General features: G+C 33.5%; 1 protein-coding gene across 2 annotated transcripts in view; it reads right to left on the bottom strand.

The window, feature by feature from the left end:
- Window positions 1-3,100: 3,100 nt before the first annotated feature.
- The window catches only part of SCAB1 (plectin-like protein), a 215,207-nt gene continuing 195,563 nt past the window's right edge, over window positions 3,101-22,744 (bottom strand). Inside the window, exons 10-13 of one of the 2 annotated variants that reach the window (XM_089787925.1) lie at window positions 20,967-21,101; window positions 4,587-4,736; window positions 3,773-4,389; window positions 3,101-3,604 (exon numbers count right to left, since the gene is read on the bottom strand). In XM_089787925.1, the coding sequence (XP_089644051.1) occupies window positions 4,345-4,389; window positions 4,587-4,736; window positions 20,967-21,101 (330 nt within the window). In that variant the 3' untranslated portion in view covers window positions 3,101-3,604; window positions 3,773-4,344. The remainder of the gene's footprint in view (window positions 3,605-3,772; window positions 4,390-4,586; window positions 4,737-20,966; window positions 21,102-22,744) is intronic. The other variant, XM_089787926.1, reaches the window with a different exon arrangement.

Here is a 22,744-nt window from a genome sequence, read left to right as displayed (position 1 = left end):
CACAAATAAATAGAATAAACAGAGAGTGAAAATGTGAATGTATAAGATTTAATATCGTTGTCACATGTCTAAAACCATATAGAATAAATGGTAGCACCTTGATGATTGCTACTTCATTGTATGGTTATCGGTATGTTTCCATTTAGTACATTATGTGTTATTGGTGCAATACAAGGTGGATATCACAACTAAAAAATTCAACTCTCAATTGTAATATAGTGCACCATGAAGAAACCATTAGACAACTTTAAAATTTCAAAAACAAAACAAATAATAGAATTCACTAGAGATTTTTCCGACTTTGGTGAATCGAACAAATGGATTTATTGATTCTCAAGGATGATAGGGCATATGAGTATTATGAAGGTTTTCAATTAAGGTAATTGAAGAAAAGGAATAAACATGATCTACAAACAAGCTTTTTACTTAAGCTAGACATAAAATGTAACCTTTTTACTAATTAAATTTTATAATAAAAAATAGATTTTCTTATGGGTGAAAAATAAGTCATTAGAAAAATAAGAATAATTAGATTGATTCAAGCTAAAAATTAATTACTATTTCTCATTTATGATACAATTAGCCAAATAATTAATTTTTTATTTTTTATTTTTAAATTCTAAAGATATGAAAATTAATGAAGTTGAGAGAATGCAATTCTCAAATCATTTAATATTTTCCTCTAGAAGAATTAGCAATTTATAATAATACATAATTAATAAAGAAAAAAGTTTGATAATTTTAACAACTAAAGTGGATTAATGCATTGTCAATTAATTGAGAATTAATGAGCATAGAATCTCTATTTTAAAATATTTCATGATAGTTTCTTAGTGACAATGGTACCTAAGGTGTAAGATTTTCATCTTTTGTAGTTAAATATATCATGGTGAAAGAGAACCCTGCCATATAAAACGAATCTTAATAGAGAATACTTTTTTTTTTTTTAAATTCATTTTGACTTTATAGAATATATAAATATCACTTTTACTTCCATATGTTAGATAACAACTTCCGCTGTTTTTTCTCATTTTTTCCATTTTTTCCACAATTTGAACACTTGTGTTCAATTATAGGATTTGAGGTTGAACCCACTTGAAATTGTAGATAACATAGGGGAAAATAATCTTTTTTATTTTTTAAGACAATATAATAGAGGTAGAGGTTGCTATTGTAATTTAAGATTAATTTATATTTTTCTAAGATATCTCAACATGTTATTTGCAAATTGTGTGAGGGAACGTACACCAACATACATACGTTTGTTGAAAATCTATAATTCCATTGCATTGTTATTATTTTTTATTAACAATAGCATTTTGTTGTATATTATACCCATATTAATTAACTTCAAATTTCTGCTGAAGTTTATATTTGGTTTAGTGGATTCTTCAATATCTAATTATTTGCATGCAATGTTGTATGTTATTATTTGTTATTTGCAATATATGCAAAGCTGATTGAATCATATAATACAATTTATAAAAGAAAAAAGAATTGCATGTTCTAGTGTTTCAAAATTGTTATGTAAATTGTGTGGATTATATTAACATTTTTTATTTTATTTTTACTAGATATTTAAGAGTCATGGTCTATAGATAAATATAAAGTATGGATAGTTAAAGAATGTTATTGCATTTTTAATGGTGTTCTAAAGAATTGTTCATATTTCGCATTGGATAGAAAAGGTGTCAAAAGACATTAAATGCTTATATAAAGAGTTTTCATAGTGTTACATCATGACCATTGTGCTCTTTTCAAGCACACTCACTCCCTACAAATTCAAGCCACAAAATTTCTTACCTATCAAACAAATCTTAATATTCATACAATGTAACACAATTTTCTCTAGTTTCCCCAAAATGTCTTAATACCATTAATTATATTGTGTTCAAAGAAGACGCATTTCATTTACAAGTTGATGATACTAGCAATGAATACCATTTGGCAAGTGTAACTAAACAAGGCAACCACTATGTGCATCTCCTCACTGTTCTTAGGTGGAAGGTCAAGTTGAATGACCTAGTATGGAGACCAAGAGCATTTGTATATTATTAAATCTCATATCACATGAGATGTAAAAGTGAGATGTAATATATTTATTAAGACTCATTGATGAATGGTCAAAATTTTATCCTTAATCCAACACACTTAAAAGCCTTGGGCAATTTTTTAAGTGATTGCTAATTATTAATTTTCATCTCTAAAAATTGGTTGAATAAAAACTCACTCATCTACATATAAAGAAGCAATAATTTATTTTGAAATGATTGATCAAATCCAATACAATCTAAGCTTCATATAAAGTATTATTTACTATCCGTTAGTATTTGAAAATGACAACCATGGAATCTCCAATTAAATCTCAACTATGTTAAGAATCATATGACCTAACTAGTTGGACAGGTGGATAGTGGCGACATTAGGCTTATTGTCAATGTGTGCATTGCATTTCATCATATAGTTGTCCTGTTACACATCTTACACCTAAGAGAGAAGGATTTTAATGGTAGACTGTTAAAATTTGATATACAATATTCAAGGGATGGTAAATAGGTAGATTTTTAATGTCCACGAAGCTAAAAATAGTCTATGGGGCAGCCTTCCAACTAAACCAACTTTAGTAATTCAGATCTAATTTATCAACAAACGTCAGTTCATCTCACACAGATCATCGGGTCATTAAATGAATTCCTATTTACAAGTTTTTATACGTATGCATGTTGCTCAATATGTGCTTAAACTGTAAATTTTTATTTCGAGCTTGTATACTTCGGAAGAATACTTTCCTTTAGTCATTCGAAGAAAAGTTTGGCAAAAAGGTACAGAAAAATAGTTGGGCCCTACTTGTAAATTGGATAATGTATTTTTGACGCACGTGACATGTCATTTTCTTATTCACAATTTCTTTGTACGCTCATTTTGAAAATCACAACTCATAAGCGTCTAATTAAAACAATATTAATCTGTACTAATATATTAGCTTCTACTTAAAACAATTAATTAATCTTTAGCAACCTATATCTGTCATCACAGCTATTGGATTACCCTTAAATATTAGCTCGACATAAAGTGAGGGTATAGAAAGGTACAAATGTGATAGTATTAGCTGCTAGTCTCGTATATTTAATTGTAAAATTAATAGTTTCATTATGCTTCCTATTAAATGATAGGAAAGGAATCAGTTAGATTTTACACCATGGCATCTGACTCATCCATGGTCAATATTTTCTCATTACAAAAACTGTTCCCCACATGGTTAATATTTACATCTTTGGGTTAGAAGCTCCAGCTATGATAACCCTGGCTTCAAAATATGGTTAAAACGGGAACAAGGTCATTCAGGCGATAAATAAAATTTCGGTCCAAAGAAAATAGTCCGTGTGGTGCTTGAATTTACTGCCAATGATTGCTTGACTTGTGAGAATTCCATATTCATACAACTCTCATGTAATGGTCTAAAGGTAAATTTCCCGGTCAAGGCCTGTAACGCAACTTCAAACATACACAGCTGCAGACAAACGTATGTCTCCCTCTTGCAAAGAGGATTAGTACTGTTAACCCATCCACAGAATTGAAGCACTGTTTGTTGGCATTCAAGACCCTGACCAACAAACAAAAGATTAGAATCAAGCCTAAAAAATAAGGTGTTCTTTCTCGGGCACCAGAAAAACCGGTAACCATGAAAGAACGTAAAACAGAGTAACAGCTTTACTTTAAAGTAATTTAAAATACAATCTTTTCATCTAGCATATGCCTACTTTCTTTTTACCTCGTTAATTCATATTTTCTTGTCCCCAACAAGATAGAGAGATTAACACTTGCTGCTTCTGTAATTCATACCATGTACACCAGTACCAATACCCACAGTTAGTGTAAAACAACTGCCTCTTCATTGTGCAAACATTGAATGGTCTTTGATTAGGTTAGTAGTCAGCATATCCTTCACAAGCAGTGTATATCCCACAACAGATAAATGAATATCACACTAAGCCTTAGCAAACCTCCATCTTGTGTTATAAGAAAGGTGCGAATGTCTCGAGAGCAAGTGAACCCTTTACTATGGGAAAATATCTTACAACAAAGCTTTTAATATTACTCAGCTCTACACAATGTGAACACAAAAAATTCCCAGAATTTGGTACAGACATCTGCTTCTACTAGTACAAACAAATGAGGAAACAGGATTTAACAAGAACATCTTCTATTTTATAGCTAACAAACTGTCCGTCTTTGATATTAGTTCCAATGGCACTCTATTCTCAAAAAAGAAGGCCATTCATAAATAATCACTAATCAAATACCCTGTAAATAATCCTACTCAGTAGATGAGCTGAGCTTGAACTATGTTCCCAATGGAGCTCTATCATCAGGGCCTGCAAGCATTATCTGAAATCACAGAATGTGTCAGAAACTACAAGTACTTCTTCTCTCATACAATTAAGTTAGAAGAACTACATTAAACCAATGAATCTTGCTTAAGATTTCCAGAAATGCACTTTGGCTAGAAGAACCACATCAAACTGAGGAATTTCTTGCTGTTTGAAAGTATTATGCTATAACTGCTTAGGATAAAACAACCTTACATTGCAATCAAAGGCAAATCTTCTTGCAAGCATAATTGCAGCATTGCGTTCTCTTTCTGATTCGAAAGCCAGTAAGAATGACAATCCTTTCTTGGCCTGCCAAAATAATGCTTGAGCTGCTGCTTTTCCACCACCTCGGGCTCCACAAAGCTACAGGTTATCGAAAAAGGAAATTTAAAATGGTATCCGACATTTTAGAGGAAGGAAAGCAACTTGTTCCTAGCATTTACAAGGCATACATGCATTGCATTACTGGAACATATTAAAAGGCACTCATAAACTTGCATTAAAGAACATGTCATTGCAAATGTGTGATGTATATATTCAGGTTTTAGTGCTTCAGCCAAACACACTGACAGCAGAAAATTATCATATTTAGTAATGATGCACTGAATAATGGATGAGGCATGTTATGAATTGATTATAGATGCTTATTTTAAACCTATGTCACAAGGTTCGAATTCAAATTGAAGTTCGTGGATCATAAAATTCGGATGAAATTTGACAAGGGTTCAAATTTGCGAAAAAATTGACTATAGATTGAACTTATAAAAATTTATTTATTTTAAAATGTAAGTACCATATCTAGAAAATTGTCAAAACAGTATTACATTGCTTAACAATTAAACTAAATAACTCTATTTTTTTTTTTTTAAATTATAATTTTAATAAATAACAATATTATATTAAATATCATAAAATTTGGATGAAGTTCAAAAAGGGTAAAAATTTGCTGAAATTTGAGCTTCATGGATCAATTTCGGCATATCCTGTGACTTAGTTTTAAACACAATACAGATACTACCTACTTGTGGGTTGTTGACTAAATTAATGCATTTTTGCATTTGGCTGGACATGAAGATTAGCCATTTATTATAATTCTATCTCACAGGTTTGCTCACCTTTGGCCCTGGATTCAGGTCCACTTTGAGCCGAGTTTGGAATCTGAGTCAATTTAGCCTGAAATTCAACGAGGGTGCTGCTATTTGTCTGTGGGATTGTGCCAAATGAAACAAGGCAAACCCAGACAGAATTTTGCAGTATTTCAGAGCCCAAATCAACTCCGACTTTTGTATTAATCATTTTATGCTTTCGACTTTCTATGAGAAGGCTGAACCCATCATTTATTTTTTAACCTGTTGAATACTGGACTATCATTTTCCCCACATAAAGAAAACAATATATGTAACTTTTCTGTTCATTAAATGTGTTCCAAAAGTCATGATATAATACATTATTTTGTGTACAAAGGCCACTGTAATAAGAGCAGGTTCAAAACCAGGAGAATGTTTTCTGCTAATAAATCCATAATGAGCAAAAAAATGGATGAGAAGACGAAGAATAAAGATGTCCTGGCCTTTGCACCCTATCCAACCGATCCACGCATTCTTCTCTATATTCCTGTCTTTTATATCCTGCTGTTCATTACTGTCCTTCCTAAAGTTGAGGATTTGAATTTTCTTTTTGTTTTTTCCTTTTTCTATTTTCCTTCATTCACAAAAGTTACAATTGTGCATGGCCAACTTCTTTCCCTAACTAGAGGTCACAGCCTATTCATATTCATAGAGTGAATGAAGCTATATGTGGACCAATTCCTCTTTTGTAGTAGAGGAACTAGCAATTTGCAAAAAGAAGGCAAATAATGAGCATCCTCAACTCTAATGTATCAACAATATGCTATCTCCACCATCTAATAAAATCAGCTTGAACAAATGTAACACTAATAAACTTCATCTTTGGCTTGCTAAATATTGGGACTCAAAGATTTAGTAAAAGCAAGCACTGTATTCGAAGTAAACTTGAAATGCCTTCATAAGCCCTTCTTTCACCTCTTCGTCATAACATGGAGGCAACCCACCAACCTTTAATGCATAAGAATTGAGATTTAAAGCAAAACTTGTAATATGAAGTGGAGTGTTTATACTCATAGTGTTCCACTGCTGCATCACATTGAGCTTGATGCAAGAGGTAAGATCACCCAAACAACACACCAAAAAATAAGAAAATAAAATAAAAAGGGTAAATACTCACCACCGAACACATATTATATTACCTTATAATACAATAGATTCAAAAAGGACAATCATGAAAAGAAAAATATATTTAGAGTTAAAAGGCAAATAAAGCCCATGGCAAAAAGCACTAAAAGTCAATCTAATACAATATACGTGAGAAGTGGCAAAAATATATGTAATTTTTAAATAAGAACCTCCATAAAAGTATGTGAGGATATATTCCTTTTTATTGTTTGTCTTATAAATAAGACTAAAATGCAAGATAAGTAAATTTAAGTAGGATTATAATAAATGAAAATGTTTTGATATTATAATTATAATTTATAATGAATATGAAATAATTTAAAATGGTACATAAATAATTAGTATATTTATATATATAATTAATATGAAATGAATTTTACTTTCTTAATGTATATACATATGGGCTAATGACATATAAATATATATTTAAATATGATCATTATTATTATAAAAATAATTCTGATAAGAAGCGTATAATGTTATCAAGGAGGGGCTTTGTATAGATCCAATCTAGTGGATCTTTTCCCAATAGAGGGTTGGGGTCAACATCCTGTAAATCTTCATGAAATGGGCTTGGATTTGTAAACTTTGAGGGAGCCTATAGATGGTGTCTAGGCAACTTGAATAACATCTATATCTTTCAGTCATGAATCAAAAATAATAACATCATTTGATAAATAAAATGACTATTATGAATGTTAGAATTGATGTAAAGACAATAATTATGATGGACCCGGAAAGGGGCTATTACATTACTTTGGGGGCTCACTTCTCAAATCAGCCATAGCTATTTTTTGCTTCCTGCAAGTGATTCAAGTTGTGGCAGTATTGAAGTTTCTGTGTTGAAGATGACAATAGAATCCTATATCATGTGAAGGTTTGGACTATTGGGGAGAAAACTCTAGAATGCCTAAATAGGACAAGTTGGGAGCATTACATTTCAAGGAAGTCCAACTTGTACAAAGACTCACTCTACAACCTTTACTTGCATTCTCCTTGACACACATGCAAATATGAATCTTAGAGAAGACTCCTGAACTGTTTGACATGGTGCTTCAAATAAATGGTGATGTGATGATTCCAGAGATGCTGGAAGATGCAAGATGGATAAAGAAAGCAACTACTAAACTTGTGTCCAAAGGCTAAGCCATTCTTGCAGGTCCATACACCTGATCATCCAATTTTCAGGATGATTAATAATCATCTGGAAGTAGACTGAAAATAACCACTGTATGGGGAGCTATGAAAAATCAGTCCAAGCTCAAGATGGTGTCGTGACACTCCAAATCGCTAGAGGGCAATGTCCTTTGCATACAAGAGATAAGTATTTTATGATTATACCTTTGATTATTCGTTGTGAAATATATGTAGTCAATTCATGAGATGGTAAAATTTTTTGTGCTTTTATCATTGATATTTTTCTTCAGCATAGTTTAGTTCTATGAACTACTCATAATCTCTCTCTGAAATGCTTTCAATATAGATCAAGAGGCATAAGAGATTACATTCAGAGGGAGTCTAACATTTCATTAGAGGCAATCTTGGATGAAAAGGCCAAGAGGTTGATGCAAGATCTTGGAGATTCAAAATGGAGCCATATTAGAAAGAATGTTTGGTGTAGCCAAACCGGTGGATAAATCCACAGTTTATTACATTCAATCATGTTACTATGGAGGGAGTAGACCATGACAAGATGGTTTTAGTATCCAGTTGAGATATATTATCACTGAAGAATAGACGGTTGACGTTCTCACCAAGCCTCATGATAGAGAGAAGTTTTGTGTACTTCTGGGATAAGATTGATATGTTGGAGAATGAAGCCTTAGCTAAAAAGGAATTTCATCATCAGTGATATATTATTTGTATCCTTACATATTGTTCCCTTGAGAGAGAAGTTTGTGGTGAAAGCCATTGTTTTCACCCATTGGGATCAGCCATGGTGGATCTACCATCTGATATGTTTCATGGTAGATGTTATGAGTATGACTCCATGACTTCATTGCTTCAATGATTAATGAGCCCCTGTATGTATCATTAAGAGGTGAAGATCTTTCAATGATGTGCACTTGTTACTATGGATACTATTGTCAAGTGATGACTTTACAATAGTTTAACCTTACTATCATGATGGATATCATGTGACTTGACATTTGTGGGCATGTCATGATAGTTCATCTCTCAAGTAATATTACCTAAGTGGTGAGTAACCATGATGCGTTATATTACTGAGATATTTCATGGTGGATATTACACAACGTAATACTCGTGGATATACCATGAGAAGATATTCTTTTGGTAGGCATCATGTGATTTGATGCTAGTTGAGAATACCGGAAAGGATATTGTGAGTATGATGAATAGCATGTGACTTGATATCCGTGGACAAACCATTACTCTTGATGTCATCATGAGGTGACATCATTCATGATGTACATCATGTGACTTGATAACAATGGACATGTCATGATAATTAATATCTCTTAGACATTATGGCAGTTATCATAAGACTCGATATCATTTGGTAAATCATAATGATCTTTGAAAGATAATCATGGTAGATAATATATTTGTGGATACGCCATGATCAAATATTCATATGATGGACATCATGAGACTTGATGTCAATGCACATACCATAATTTGGAAAAAAAAAAAATCGAGTTATGAAGAATGTCATGTGACTTGATATTCTTAGGTATACCGTACTTCTTGATATCACATGTAAGGTGATACATCTTTTCACGATAAATGGATTTATTGTGATACATATACTCAGATAGATTTTTATCTTCCCTAGCTAGGAGGGAGTGTTGAAATGATAGCTTCAGTTAGATAACTATGAACGATAACTATCATTAGAATGATATAATTATATACATACATACTAAATGTTGAATCAAATATCATTCTATTGATCATATTGTAAATCTAATTATCATCCATAAATGATCAAATTATCATTTATATTATTCCAAGTATAATCTGGATTTTAGATCTGCATTATGATCAATATTGATTAAGTATTATCATTGCAATCTATAAATATCGATGTTAAATCGATAGATATGAATATAGCATTAGCTAAGAATCAGATTAGCATTGTTATGATGCCGATAACTATTGGGCATGATAGAAACTGTTATCTGTTTGAAATGGTGCATATGTTGCCACCAATAATGAATGAGTATTATTATTAGTGGAGAGACATGTCTATCCACCAATACATCTCTCGAAACATACATATATATTCAATGCAGATTGAATGTTGACAAGTACCACTATTCATTAGTGCAAGTCATAAGCATTTGATTCATATATTCAGAAAGTTGTTCCTCATTCTGAAATAAGTGAAGCATTATCAGATCAAGCATATTTATATTGTGAAAAAATTATTGCATTCCCATTCTGATTGTAATCTGCAACAAAACATTAAAAGATATACATATTCAAATCTGCCATAGATCTAATCAACTTTAAAATTTTGTATCCTTGCACTTCCTAAACAATCAATAACTCTAAGAAATTGACATTTATGAGGCCAATGCCTAATGTTGATCCACCAAACCATGGCATTAGAGCAACATTTCTTAATCTAACTCAATCTCATGTTCTCCGTCACCAAATTCACATCAGGATATTTCTTCTGAATGAGCATAGTGTGTACTTTATATTCTCTAGGGGGTGAATTAGGAGCCAACAAAAACTGTCTTATGAAAATTTGTTTGATGGAGAATGTGCTACAAGGAATGGCATGGCATGAGCATTAACCTAGTCTAAAGCTAATGTTTAAAGACAAGTTGAAAACCTACCATGTCTATCCCATTTATAACCCAAAGCTTAAACTAATTATTTTAGTTTAGGGTCAAAAGAATTTTTTTTGTTAATGATTTATATTTGTTTCTCCTCTCCTGCAGTACAAAATTTGTGTAATGTCTCTCTTCTATTTCAAATCTTATCAATTCCCCATATTTTTCTTGAGCTATGCCTATTCAAAACTACAGTAATTGAATTCTCTTTACACTTCAATGCCACCTAAAGGATCATGAATAGAATAATGATGAAAAACTCAAACTTTATGCTCAATATGCACATGGTGTCAAACCACAATAAACAATTCTTGTGACGGATTTCATGCATTTGTTTGAGATGTATGCAATTTTGCCTTTTCAGGAAAGTCCTGCAACATTTTCTTATAACTAAAGTATCCACTATTGAAAATCAATATTAATAAAACATCACTCTGCAACTGCATACGGAAGCCAAACACTTATGTGCCTCGGCTCCTATACCTTGCAACATGTTTCTCGACTCTTTTTTTCTCTCTTTGTGCCGTGTTTTTCACTGCTTTCTTTGCTTTTGGTACTTGATTTCTTTGGCTGTGTGCTTTATTGATTATCCTTTTTGTGGTTTTTAGTTGTGTGTCGTTTGGGCTTTTCTATTAATAATTGGTAAATCTTACCCGCTCTTATCTACCCACCCTGGATCCCTCATGAGAGACTAAGGGGAGGCAATCATGACTGATGGTGGAGGAGAGGCGTCAGAAGAAATGATGAAAGTTGATGAGGTTAAAAACAACACACATGACCAAGATAGTTCTCGAGTTCAGCAAAAGGAATTGCCTAAGAAACCTTCATATAAGGCAGTGGTGGAGGAGATTTCAACTTCTTGCCTGTCGTCAACTTTCTTCTCTAGCAAGATTTGCAGAATCACTGCAGATGGAAACCGACACGACGGAGCCCCAGCCAATGGAGATAGACTCGGGGATGAAGGCAATTTTGAATCTACTGTCGACGGAGGAAAGGAGGAAGGTAAGATCCCGCCCCATGAACTAAAGACCCTTTCTCTCTCACCAAATGAGGATATGGTAAGAGCTATTAGAACAGAACAATCTCGGTTAAAACATGTTGCAGTTTTCTTTGCATGCTTAGATAAAAGGTTCTTACCTTCCCAAAAAAAATTGATGAATGGATTGTAAATGTTTGGGGTAAGAAACTTAGGATTCATGTTGTTTTTTATAGAATGGTTCAAAGAGGGCTCTTTGTTGTGTTTGTTAAAACTCATAGTATGCAAGAAAGAATACTTAACAAGAAATTTTGGAATGTGAGTAAATCTCTATTTGTAGCCTTCCCATGGTCGTCAACTGGGAATGTAGAAGTGTCTACTAGGGCTTCACCAAATTGGGTAGAAATTGAGAACTTGAATGTTGAATTTTGGCCCTTTATTCACCAACTATTAAAGCCTATTGGCTCGGTTCTATAGATAGAACAATCTAAGACTACCCTCCCACATTTAAATGCTAGGGTTTTGGTTGTGCTCTCGAACTTGGAATCGTGTTCCCAAATAATATCTCCCTTACTGTTGATTTTGAAGCTTTTTCATGGAAAGTCTCCTGACTTGGTAATCTAGGTGCTTGTTTTCATTGCAAAAGGAATGGACATGCAAGAAAGGATTGTCTGGATTTATCTAGACCCCAAATTACTAATTTTGAGATTTCTAAAGATAATGCTAATAAAGCATCTAGTTCTAAAACAGAGAAACCCTCGGCACCATCCTCAGGTAACTCTGGTAACATTTTGGGGATGGATAAGCCTATGGAGAATGATAAACTTTCTAATTCTGCTTTAGAAAAGGAATCTGATACTATTGTCAATCCTCTCTATGATACTGAGCTAACTCCTACTAATGATCTCATTTCTAGTTCTAAGATCATCCCAAGTGGTTCTAACTAGTTAAAATCCATTATCTATCCAAACGAAAGTGTTGTTCCAATGCCTTTGGTTGAAACACCCATCAAACTTAATGCTCAGCGACTTGCTCTTAATTCTCTAACTGAGAGGGCAGAGTTGGTTAAGACTGCCAATCACTCTTTGACTGATAAGAATATGCAATTGAATGGTTTGAAGTCTTTAGGGATGGAAATTTCTCTAGATAAGAATAGAACTGAGCCCCCTTTTGTTGAAGTCACCAATAAAAGAAGTAAGAAAAGAAAGGGCAATGGTAACCAGATATTAACCAATTCTACTAGTTATAAAAACAGACAGGGGTATATCACTGATTGCTTTAACAAACTTTATAAAAATGGTAAGAACAACCCTAAAAATCATGAACATGATCAATGTCCATAGCTGGAATGTTAGAGGATTGAAGATGAATGATAGAAAATACATTGTCAGAAGATGGTGCAGTAAACTTATACAAAAAGACTTTATTTGTTTACAAGAGATTAAAGTAGTTGGATTTCAAGCTCACACTATTTTAAAAATGCTTTGGGATCATGCCATTGCATTCTACTCCAACCATGAAAGAGGGAGGGGGGGAGTTGCTATTCTTGTGGGACCTAATTGGGTGGATTATATAGTTAATAGAGGAGGGGGAGAGTTGTTACTCTTGTGGGACCTAATTGGGTGGATTATATAGTTAATAGAGGAGTTTCTCCTTGTCATTGGGCATTGTGGATTATATTTAGTAAAGATGGTTAGAGCTTTGTGTTGTGCAACTTCTATGCACCTAATGATTATAGAGACAGAGCAATACTATGGGAATGGGCTTCAAATAATTTGCCTAATACCAGGTGGATCTTTATTGGTGATTTTAATATGATGGAACATAGGGAGGATAAAATAGGAGGTAACTCTTTTAGTTGGAAAGGCGATGAGTTATTCTTCTGGAACAAATTTAAGAGAAAGCTTAATGTGTTAGATACTTTAGAAGATAGAAAATCAGAATTTCAGGATGTCTGGTATACTTGGTGCAATAATCAAAAGGACCCTCAAAAGGTTTATTGTAGATTGGATAGAATTTATGCAAATTCTGCTCTTCTTTGTTTTTACTCTGATCCTGGGCACTCACCTATCATAGTTACTCCAACTTCACTCTCTAACCATTCTCCAATCTCTGCAAAGATTGAGTTGCAAGATGAGATTCCAATTTCTAGGGTGAATGTTAATAAGCCCTTTAAACTTAATTTTTCTCTTCTTAAAGACCGGGATACTATTGGTGCTCTCATGCAGGCTACTATTATTTATAAGCTGGTTAGTGGTGATGTTCAACCAAGAGAAATGTGGGAAGGATTAGTTGATGTTTGGCAAAAGATTTTTCAGATTATTGGTAAAAAGAGTATGGATTTAAATCCTGAAGAAACTAGGGCACAGACTAATCTTAACCTGATAGAGAAAGATCTTCAGATCAGAATTCAGGATTTGGAGTTAGAAGCTTATTTGATTAAGACTAAACACTCCTTAAGGAAGATCCAAGGTCAGAGAGCTAGATTCAAATTGAATTGGAATCTGGAAGGAGATAGGGGGTCTAAATAATTCTTCAATATTATCAAGGCAAAGAATAAAAGGGAATTCATTGAACACATTCACTTTAATGGTAGAAATTCTTCGGACCCAGGGTTAATGCAGTCAGCTTTCTTTGAGTATTATTCCCAGCTTCTTTCATCTCAAATGTCCAATGCTAATTATGAGGCACTTGACAAATGTCTTCAACTGATTCCCAAAAAAGTGTCAAAAGAAGATAGTAATAGACTAAACAATCCTATTACTCTAGAAGCAGTTAAATGGGCTATTAACTCTTTAGCGAATGACAAATCACCAGGATGTGATGATCTTCTTGCTGAATTCTACAAAACTAATATAAATTGGATTTCCAGTGATTTGTTGGCACTCTATGAAGACTCATTCAGCAAAGGATCCCTTGGTAAAAGCATCAATAAAGGCCTGATCAAATTGATCCCAAAGAATAGTGACAAAGCTGAAATAAAAAATTGGAGGCCAATAACGTTATTGAACATCTCTTATAAGATCATTGCAAAATTGTTAGCTAAAAGGAATTGAGAATTTGCTCAATAGATTTATCTCAATTACATAAACAAGTTTCATTAAGGGCAAGTATATATTGGAAAAACTAATAACTAGTTGGGAAGCAATACATTGGGCTAAGAAAAGCAATCAAAATGTGGCTATGATATTACTTGATTTTGAAAAAGCCTATGATAGATTTGAATGTGTTAAGTTTGTAGTTATAGTCAAATTGATATGATCATAAGTTTCATTATTGATGATAATATATGTGTGTGTGTGTGTGTGTGTGTGTGTGTGTGGTTAGTTATAGTTATATTGTTTTATACTAACTAATGATGTTCAAACCTTGCAAACACGTCTCTTAAAAGGACATCTCCTCTCCCTACTTATATGAGATCCAAATGTGCATTTGAAACATATCTATAACAATGGCAATATAACTACATTTGTAGACACAATCCATGTTACTTAACATGGTATCAGAGCCTAATTGCAAATTTAAGAAAATCAGAGACTATGATAATTTGGAAGGAAGATTAGATGATGAAAAGAAGGCTTCATTATTGCATGGAGTGTATGGCAGAATGAGGATAAAGCAAATCCAAGTGATCGACAGTTCTATTAAACTATAATAGAGATTAGTTGAAAATGAACTTTTGTTGGCAATGGTGTTGATTCCCTCACTATATCTGTAGCCAAATGGTATATACCTCTTTCTAAAGGAAATAGATAGATTACACCTATGGAGGTATTGCTAAGTACACTATTGCAATTAAGAGACTTGGTGAATAACGTAAATCATGTAGACCACTGAAAACAATGTCTACAGAAACTTAATATGGCCTGGCCTTGATGATGGCTTTCTACGTGGTTCAATCTCCCTTTCCTTGATTATGGCAGAGATTTTTTTTAATTTTGATGATTAGCAAGCAGTGAACCACTAGCAATAGCAGAAGATGATTGGGAATGAGTCACTGCCTAATAGCAAGGATAGAAAATTTCTTGATCAATCATCAATCCGTTGAATGCTTCCTCCAATACTTTAAACAAGATTCAAGTGCAAAAACAACTCGTATATACCTTTGCCCAATAACCCTTTGCTTGCATTCGATTTTGCCCAATTCGTATATGATTTATGCATCTACATTCTCCTATTGTATAAGTTCCCCATCAGGAAAGAAGAATTTTTCCCTAGAGCCAAAAACTCTAAGTGACCCCAAAAAAAGGGATAGGAGACAAACAGTCATCTGTCATTGGGGTAGCCTGCCCCTAGCATATGTTCGGCTACAATAATGGATTTTGTAGTCCATGGGTTGTAGGATAGGGACAAGACAATTAGAAAACTTTTATCGGAATTCATCTTAGATTCACATCAATATAAATGTCTCTTGGCAGAACGACACCCGATAATGAAAGTAATAAGAAAAATGTTTGGAAAGACTTTTAATTAGCTAGCTTTCCACTACATGGTAGGATCATTTATGGTAGATGCAATATAAAATTATAGACTATATCAATGAAGTTTCAATTGGTTAGTTTCTCCAATACATTGGATTTTGCTGACATCAAACTAAGGCAGTCGCCTCATGAATAATCACAAGGTATGATGAGTCTTAGAGAAATTATAAGAAACTATCGTAAGAGATATTTGAAGATTAGCCAACCCTATCATATCAATGGTCAAATAAAATTCCTATCAAAGCCTAAAGTACTAAATATATTGATTGATAGTGGCGAGGAAGTTTGAACCCTCTAACGTGGAGCCAAAAGAAAGTGCAAGCAGGGAACAGGACACTAAAAAAGCAAAACTAGTTGTATGTCATCCCAGAATACGAGGACCCATTGTAATAGGAGAAGTAAGCAAGTAAAAATGAGATATAGAAGGATTTAAAATATATATAAGTTGAGCGCTCTATCAATGGTGGCCACGTTAGAAAGGGACCCATTGAGCAATGGAGGAATACAGGACATTCAATGTGGAAACCCATGATATATCTAAATAGTATACACGTTGGAGAAGCCATAAAGTATAAGTACAAAGGAATCCCGCAAACAATTCAAGGGAAGTCAAACTTAATTTGGGGTTAGAACTAGTACTCCTTGACTTGTCCTTTAAAGGAAAAAGTGGGAGATTAAGACTCAGAGGGAGGTTGATATTACGGGCAACCTTGAAAGAAAAGGAGTTGATAGATGATATGATTCAACCATTCTTCAGTAATCTCAATCATATTGATTCAAAGGGAGTAAACCATATTGTGATGGAATCTTCAGTGATCAATAAATTGTAACAGTCAAGAGGACTATAATTCATGCAACAATGTGATTTTAATGGGCCTACCCCTTGTGTACATCATAAGAAAGTGGTGACTTCAATTGAACCATCTACGATAAATGATAAATGAAACTTGACGTATGAGTTGTAGAGTCATTCATGTGGCACAATCATATTTAATCAAGATATTGGCGTATTATGGACGAGTTTGATAAAATGGAAGGACAGATTCACTTCTACTATTAAACTAAATGAATGTTTGGACCTTCAATGGACGAAAAGAGAAAGTTAGAACTTAGAAAGGAGTTGTCATATTTGATACAAAATTGTTCAATAATATAAGAATGAGTGGAAATTTTACATTGTGGGGCGAATAATAGTCAATGTTCCATTCCCACTTGAACCTTATTTAGAGTGGAGATGTTCCATTCTGAAATAGTCTAAAAAGGCAATTTCCAAATCTTCATGTGCAAATAAGTATTTGTTATCTTTTACATTTATCTACTCTCTGTAGTCTCTCTCTTATTCTTCTATACATACTGTAAGGGTTATTTGCTTTGATCTTTTCCTTTATGTTTGAGGATATTCTTACAGGAAAAGAAGGTTGGTACTTTACATATGCTACCAAATATTGTGCAGACTCAATCTAATGATAGTAGCTCCAAAGACCCCGATGATCAAGATGGATAAAATGAGGCTCTCATCTTTGATGATTAAGATTACATTAAGAGGGAGTATGACACTTCTTCGAAGGCAACACAAGAGCGGAGAAGATTGATACTTAGAGGGATTCTAGAAATACGTGGGTGACTACATGATGTTGATGGGACTACTCCTACATATATCATTAGGAAGTGATGACTTATCACCAAGAAATCAGAAAATTGATATCAGATTCAAAGTGATTTCGATAGGCACCATTGAGTAAAGAGAGTTTCTGGGTAAGTAACTAGAAGACCTAACTTCCCACAATCGATGTTCAGAGGGAGAAATTTTGAGATCCAATACCTTGTGGATGATATCTTCTCTATGAGGAGAAGTTCTAAGAGAAATTCTTTATAGTGCACTCTCTTCTGTGTGAGAGAAGTATGAGGTGAAAGCCTTTTGTTCCACCCTCTAGTAGCAGCTATGGTGGGTCCACCATCTAACTTTAGATGGTTCATGGTGGATATCATGTGAGTTACTACATGATCTTTCATTGATGCATATATTTAGAGGGGAGTTATTGAAAGGTGACAATCTTATCAATAACTGGACCTGTTATCATAACAGACTACATTAAGTTGTTGTCCCTATGTGTCAGAAGTTATGATAACAAATAGAAGGTAACTATTATAAGGTGATGATCTTATCAATAGATGACCAACCTTCTAACACCAAAAATGTTGAAAGTTATTGGTATCATTGTTATTAGGCCAGATTTTGTTGGACACATTGATATCCATCATGGTTATTAGGCCAAATCTTGTCAAACGCCATGAAAATTATTGGTGTCATTGTTATTAGGCTGGATTTTGCCAGACACATTGATATCCATCATGGTTATTAGGCTAGATCTTGCCAGACACCATGAAAATTATTGGTGTCATTGCCATTAGGCCAGATTTTTGCCAGACACCATGAAATTTGTTATCGTTCTTTAGGCCAAATATTGTCGGACACCATAACTTAAATCTATTATAGACCACAATTAAGGTGGTATTCAAACTTATACTAAAGTTATAGTAATTGCTTAAATTCCCTCCTTACTAAAAAGAAAAGTGTTGAGAAATTTAGTCTCATTATGAATTGTAGCAAATTCCATATATAATATATGTGTGTGTTGATGGATTTATGTTGATATCCTTAAACATGCCATTCTAGGGATATCATACTGAGATAATATCTCTTTGTATACTCAAGAACATAATATGTTCTGTATCAATCCTTCCTAACTAAGAGGGAGTGTTAAGTTTGTAGTTACAGTCAAATTGATATGATCATAAGTTTCATCATTGATGATAATATAAATATTCTTTTATATATGCTTGAATTCTTTTGTTTAGCCTCAGGTGCCAAAATTGCTCCTCAAAAATCCTCAGTTCTAGGTTGATCTGAATCTCTGCCTAATTGGGTTCAATTGATGTCTTGGCAATGGAAAGGCCCTAATGAGATTGTCAGATACCTTGGTATCCCTTTTGTTGTTAATCTTTCTACTAACACTATGTGGGAGTGGGTCTTTGATAAAATTCAAATGAAACATGTTAAATGGCAGACTCACTATCTCTCTTTGGTAGGAAGGGTACAAGTCGTGCAGAAAGTTTTGTCATCTCATCATCTTTACTTTGCTTCTACTTGGTTAATGACTAATCAACAAATGTATAAAATTGAGAAAATTTTGAGAGACTTTCTATTGTCTGATGGGATGGGAAACAAAAACAGACACTATGTGAATTGGCAGTGGTGCTCTAAACCTAAGCACTATGGTGGAGTGGGCTTGAAGGACCTAAAAAATCATGCTATTGCTCTTGATTCTAAGTGGATTCTTAAGACCATATATGGTAATGAACCTTGGAAAGTCCTTATCAAAAATAGCATTCAACGTTCTATCATCTCCAAAGGTAAAAGTTGGATGAACATTTCATTCTGTGATTTACTATTAGGCGACTTTAAGATCAAGGTATTTTGTTCTAATGTTTTTGCTATCGTTTGGAAGGCTTGGACCCATCCAAGGATATTCTTACCAATTAGAGTTGTTGGTTCTTCCCCAACTTATGTTGTCACAAATAGATCAATTTGGTGGGGTCTATACCTAAATGAAAAACCTTTGGCACTTACACAAAATCGCTCAACAAAACATTGGAATGTGTTGGGAGTGACTTTAATCAGTGACTTAATAATTGATAATCGGATGGGTACTTGGGATGAAATTAGAACTAGATACGGTATCACACAAACTCATAAAAAAACATATACATTAATTTGCAAGGCACTTAGTGCATGTAGCTTCTCCAAGGCTATTGACTCTAACACTTTTTTCAAACAAATGTTGTGGAATGATGGAACAATGTTTAATGAAGTAACAGTAAAACAGTTATATCATATGTTTGTGTCTGATCCTGAAATCCTTCAAAGAGTGATCCAAGAGTGGGGATTGTGTTCTCCTTTTTCTAAATGGTCTTTCTTTTCCAATACTTAAGGCAGTCAAAAAATGGAACCCAAAAGATATGTTTTAAGTGGCTTCTATTGCTCAAAAAACTTGCCTTAGGATCTAACTTGGAGTCTTTAGGCCTCATCCCTGGTCATTGTAAAGTTTGTGATGCAGTTGAGTCCTTTGAACATGTTTTTTTCTGGTGTGATTTTGCTATTATGATATGGTCAGTTTTTGGGGCAATCCTATTGTATGGAATTCAAAACCAGGTCATTCCTAAATTGAAATTTTACCTGGATATGTTGAAGCTTTTGATTCTAAGCTCAACTCTTTTTGGTCTGTTCTTACATATGAGATTTTATGGTTCCTTTGGAAAGCAAGAAATGAAGAGGTTTTTCAGCAGAAGGATAAGGGACTTACTGAGTTTACTTAAAAACTCACACATTTTTCCATTGTGTCTTAGGTGACACTTTCTTTGGAAATTCCTATGGTTCAATTTATGACACTGATCAGAGACGGAATGTTGCTTATTCATAAAGACAAGGTCAAGGCTTTCAAGTACCTTGATCAATTCAAGGATATGATGGACACAAATGATATTAAACAAATTGAAAGAATGATGGACGATCTGCACATTTCCACTAGTACCCAGCAGCATGTTCCAAATGTTTCTGCTGATGAAGAAGTTCAGCTGACTAATGATTTTGTTCTAGCAGGATGGAATGGTGAATTGTTCGATGCAGCTTTCTTGAAAGCATTGGATTCTAATGATGGATGGGGCCCGAATATAAATCAATAGCATGTTTGATTTTGATAATCAGCACTATGTAAATCTTTTTGATATGCAGTGTAAATCTTATACTGTTTTGCTACTTTTTCAAGTGGGACAAATGAGTTGACTACCCTGTAAGTCATTTTGAGTGGTGATCTGGTAGTTTTAAAGTATGATACTCTCGCAGCTTCCTTCTCTTTTATGCTGAACAGTTCATGATGAACTTGTTGTAATCAGTTTTTTACACTATTCTAATCGGAAATCAATATTAATTGTTAGAGTGAGTTCAAAATAGTTACAGCTAACATGTGGACAGAATAGCAGATAATTGCTATAAAAAAACAAAGTAAAGAACAAAATACCAGCATCGATGCTGAATAAGATTCTTTTGCCTTGGTGCTTCTTCCTTTGCGAAGTTTAATCCTCACCTTACCCACATGAAAAATGTGGATGACCTCTGTTGAAACATCTTCTCCATTTATCTGAAGAGTGATTACCTGATAGACAATTTTAATAGAGTTATTGGTTGAGAAAGTCCAACAGAGGTAAGTATATATAACTGAAAACTCTGACAAATAAAATTCTGGGAAGTTCAAATTACATGTTTGCAAAATTTTTGAAAGTAAAATAGACAGGCAGCACAAATTATTTTTTTCCTTCTTGGGGACATCTGTATGTGTATGTGTATTTGTATGTATATGAATGTGTATATGTATATTTGTGTGTGTGCGTGCGTGCGTGCGTGCATGTGTATCCTCACTATGATTCCTCTCTGATTCAGACTAAAGGCAATATGGGATGATGATTTAAAACAATATAATGCATTCCATTTACTTTAGGGATTTTGATGATTATATGGTTTGCTCATGGAAGATTATACATTTTGAAACAAGTTGGAAGAAGAATACTCCACATCTAATAAACTTAAGCAAATTTAGAAAGAGCATTGACAATCAAAAGAGTACCCGAGGATATATACTTCATCTTAGTACAAGAGTAATATCATGGGATCAAAAAAAACAACCCATTGTAACTCTTCTATATAAGTGCAAAATATATGACAGCTGCACCACTAGCATGCCAAGCACTATGGATGACAAGAATGCTAAATAGATTTGACTCGAGCAAGGAGGACCAGTAAAATAGTTTGTCAAAAATTTAAATAATTCAACAGCTTTATCAAAATCACATTTTTCATAAAAGAAGTAAGCATATTGATACAAGATATCACTTCATCAAAGTACTACTCAATAATGGTGAAATATATTTAGAGTTCTGCAGGTCAATAGATCAATTCATAAGCATGTTTAGAAAGCTTTATCAAAGTATACTTTTTAGAGCTTAAGAAGAAATTTCAAAGAAATTGTTGGCTAAAATTTCCGTAGTCATCATGACCACAACCTACAAAATTGTAATTTAGGCAACATCTCATTAGATTTCTCTCTCCTCTCAGCAATAGGGGAGGCTCCCTTCTTAACGAAGGTGGCTTCAACAAGAACATAACTAAAATTACAAAAAATTGTTGGTTCTCTTGATCAACTCCTCTTTTTTGAAGAATGATTTGCAAACAAATCTCAAACTTAACAAAAACAATCTATTGCTAAAATAATTTTGATGGCTTGGGAGTTGATGAAAGAGTACTAAAGGCACCAATCTACTTTAAATTGGTGAAATAGTTACAGAAAAGCACAATAAAAAATGCGCTAATTCCAAATGAAGATTCAAGAATCTAAACAAACGATAAGGCACAAAATCTCTTACCGAACATTCACTAATTTTTATGAAAGCACTTAACATTGAAGCACAAAGTCTTTCATCCTTGAGTATTTGAAGTGACCATCAACTATATCAATTTGCCCCTCAACAACACAAAGTTTCCAAATACTCAAATTGAAATATAACTTTGAGTGCAGTATGCAGCTCAAAGACTGCAAGATTGAATTCAAGTCCCTCTTGAACAAAGCACCAAAACTCACAATCAACTCAAGAAAATGTCGTCACATAATAGTTTGGATTCACACAAAGTCTTAAATCAACATGTCTCCTTTATTCAAAGCAATTTAATTTACATCTAAGCTCAAATTCTTAGAGTGCATACAAATTGACTCTTGCATTGCCAAAAGATAAAAATTACAAGGAG

This window comes from Cupressus sempervirens, chromosome 6 (genome assembly GCF_028749045.1).
Source record: "Cupressus sempervirens isolate cs-2001-9-10 chromosome 6, ASM2874904v1, whole genome shotgun sequence".
In the NCBI taxonomy this organism is placed as follows: Eukaryota; Viridiplantae; Streptophyta; class Pinopsida; order Cupressales; family Cupressaceae; genus Cupressus; species Cupressus sempervirens.
This window is presented reverse-complemented; position numbering and strand designations above follow the sequence as displayed.